The 992-nt window shown below is 42.5% G+C and overlaps 1 protein-coding gene across 3 annotated transcripts in view; it reads left to right on the plus strand.

Moving 5' to 3' along the window:
* LOC107086081 (tetratricopeptide repeat protein 28-like) overlaps positions 1-992 on the plus strand; it is a 187,505-nt gene that overhangs the window by 132,141 nt on the left and 54,372 nt on the right. For all 3 annotated transcript variants that reach the window (XM_015376830.1, XM_015376831.1, XM_015376832.1), the window contains 2 exons: positions 393-581; positions 670-766. In XM_015376830.1, the coding sequence (XP_015232316.1) occupies positions 393-581; positions 670-766 (286 nt within the window). The remainder of the gene's footprint in view (positions 1-392; positions 582-669; positions 767-992) is intronic.

The raw sequence follows: 992 nt of genomic DNA on the forward strand, positions 1-992 counted from the left end.
AAAATCCTGCCCCCTCGATAAACGACCAATCATATTCACTTAATTCACTCGTGTAAAGTCGGGCACCATTCGTGAGAATTCGGAAAACTACGTTTGGAACAGCCGCTTTCCTACGACTTTAAATGCAAAATGTTTATATGTTTTTTACAATCTCGGTATAATTAATGCTCTAAATGGGTCACTCTGACAGCTAAAGGAATGCGTTAAACTCTCTATATTCCAGTTAATGAATAATTGATGGATATTTAAATTATTGATTAATCACAATTAATCTGATGGTTTTTGCCATAGTTTACATGTTTTTTTCCTACATTGCACGATGATGATGATGATGATGATGATGATGATGATGATGATGATGATGATGATGACGACGACGATGTCTTCTGCAGTCTCTAGAGAACCGGCGAGAGGAGGCCCGCGCGTACAGCAACTTAGGCAGTGCCTACCATTCCCAGCGAGACTTTGACAAGGCCATATCTTACCATACGAAGGTGTTAGAGTTGGCACAGGAGCTGTCAGACAAATCGATTGAGATGAGGGCATACGCTGGTCTGGGTCACGCTGCTCGATGCATGCAGGTAGGTAGAACACCTTAACCATCTGTAGACCATGCACTGAACTCTAACTGGAGGAATATTGTAATGTTTATGTTGTGATGGTTGTAAGGACTTGGAGAGGGCCCGTCAGTACCACCAAAACCAGTTAGAGATTGCTCAGGAGCTACAAGACAGAGGGGCCCAGGGCCGAGCCTCCTCCAACCTGGGTAAGCCTTCTGGACTGACGACTGGCTGAATGCGAGGGGGTCTATTTGGGTGTCTGATATGTTGACATTATTTTTATTCATTCATAATACAAACAGTTTCAGTCTACATTTAATCAGATTTTCTAAGCTCACACTGTTGTTGATATTATGTTTAATATTTTGTGGGGTGAGACGCCTTTAAAGTCTCATGAGTCGTTGACAGGGGCGTCTCTAGGTTTAAGAGACA

This window comes from Cyprinodon variegatus, unplaced genomic scaffold (genome assembly GCF_000732505.1).
Source record: "Cyprinodon variegatus isolate N-32 unplaced genomic scaffold, C_variegatus-1.0 Scaffold142, whole genome shotgun sequence".
NCBI lineage: Eukaryota > Metazoa > Chordata > Actinopteri > Cyprinodontiformes > Cyprinodontidae > Cyprinodon > Cyprinodon variegatus.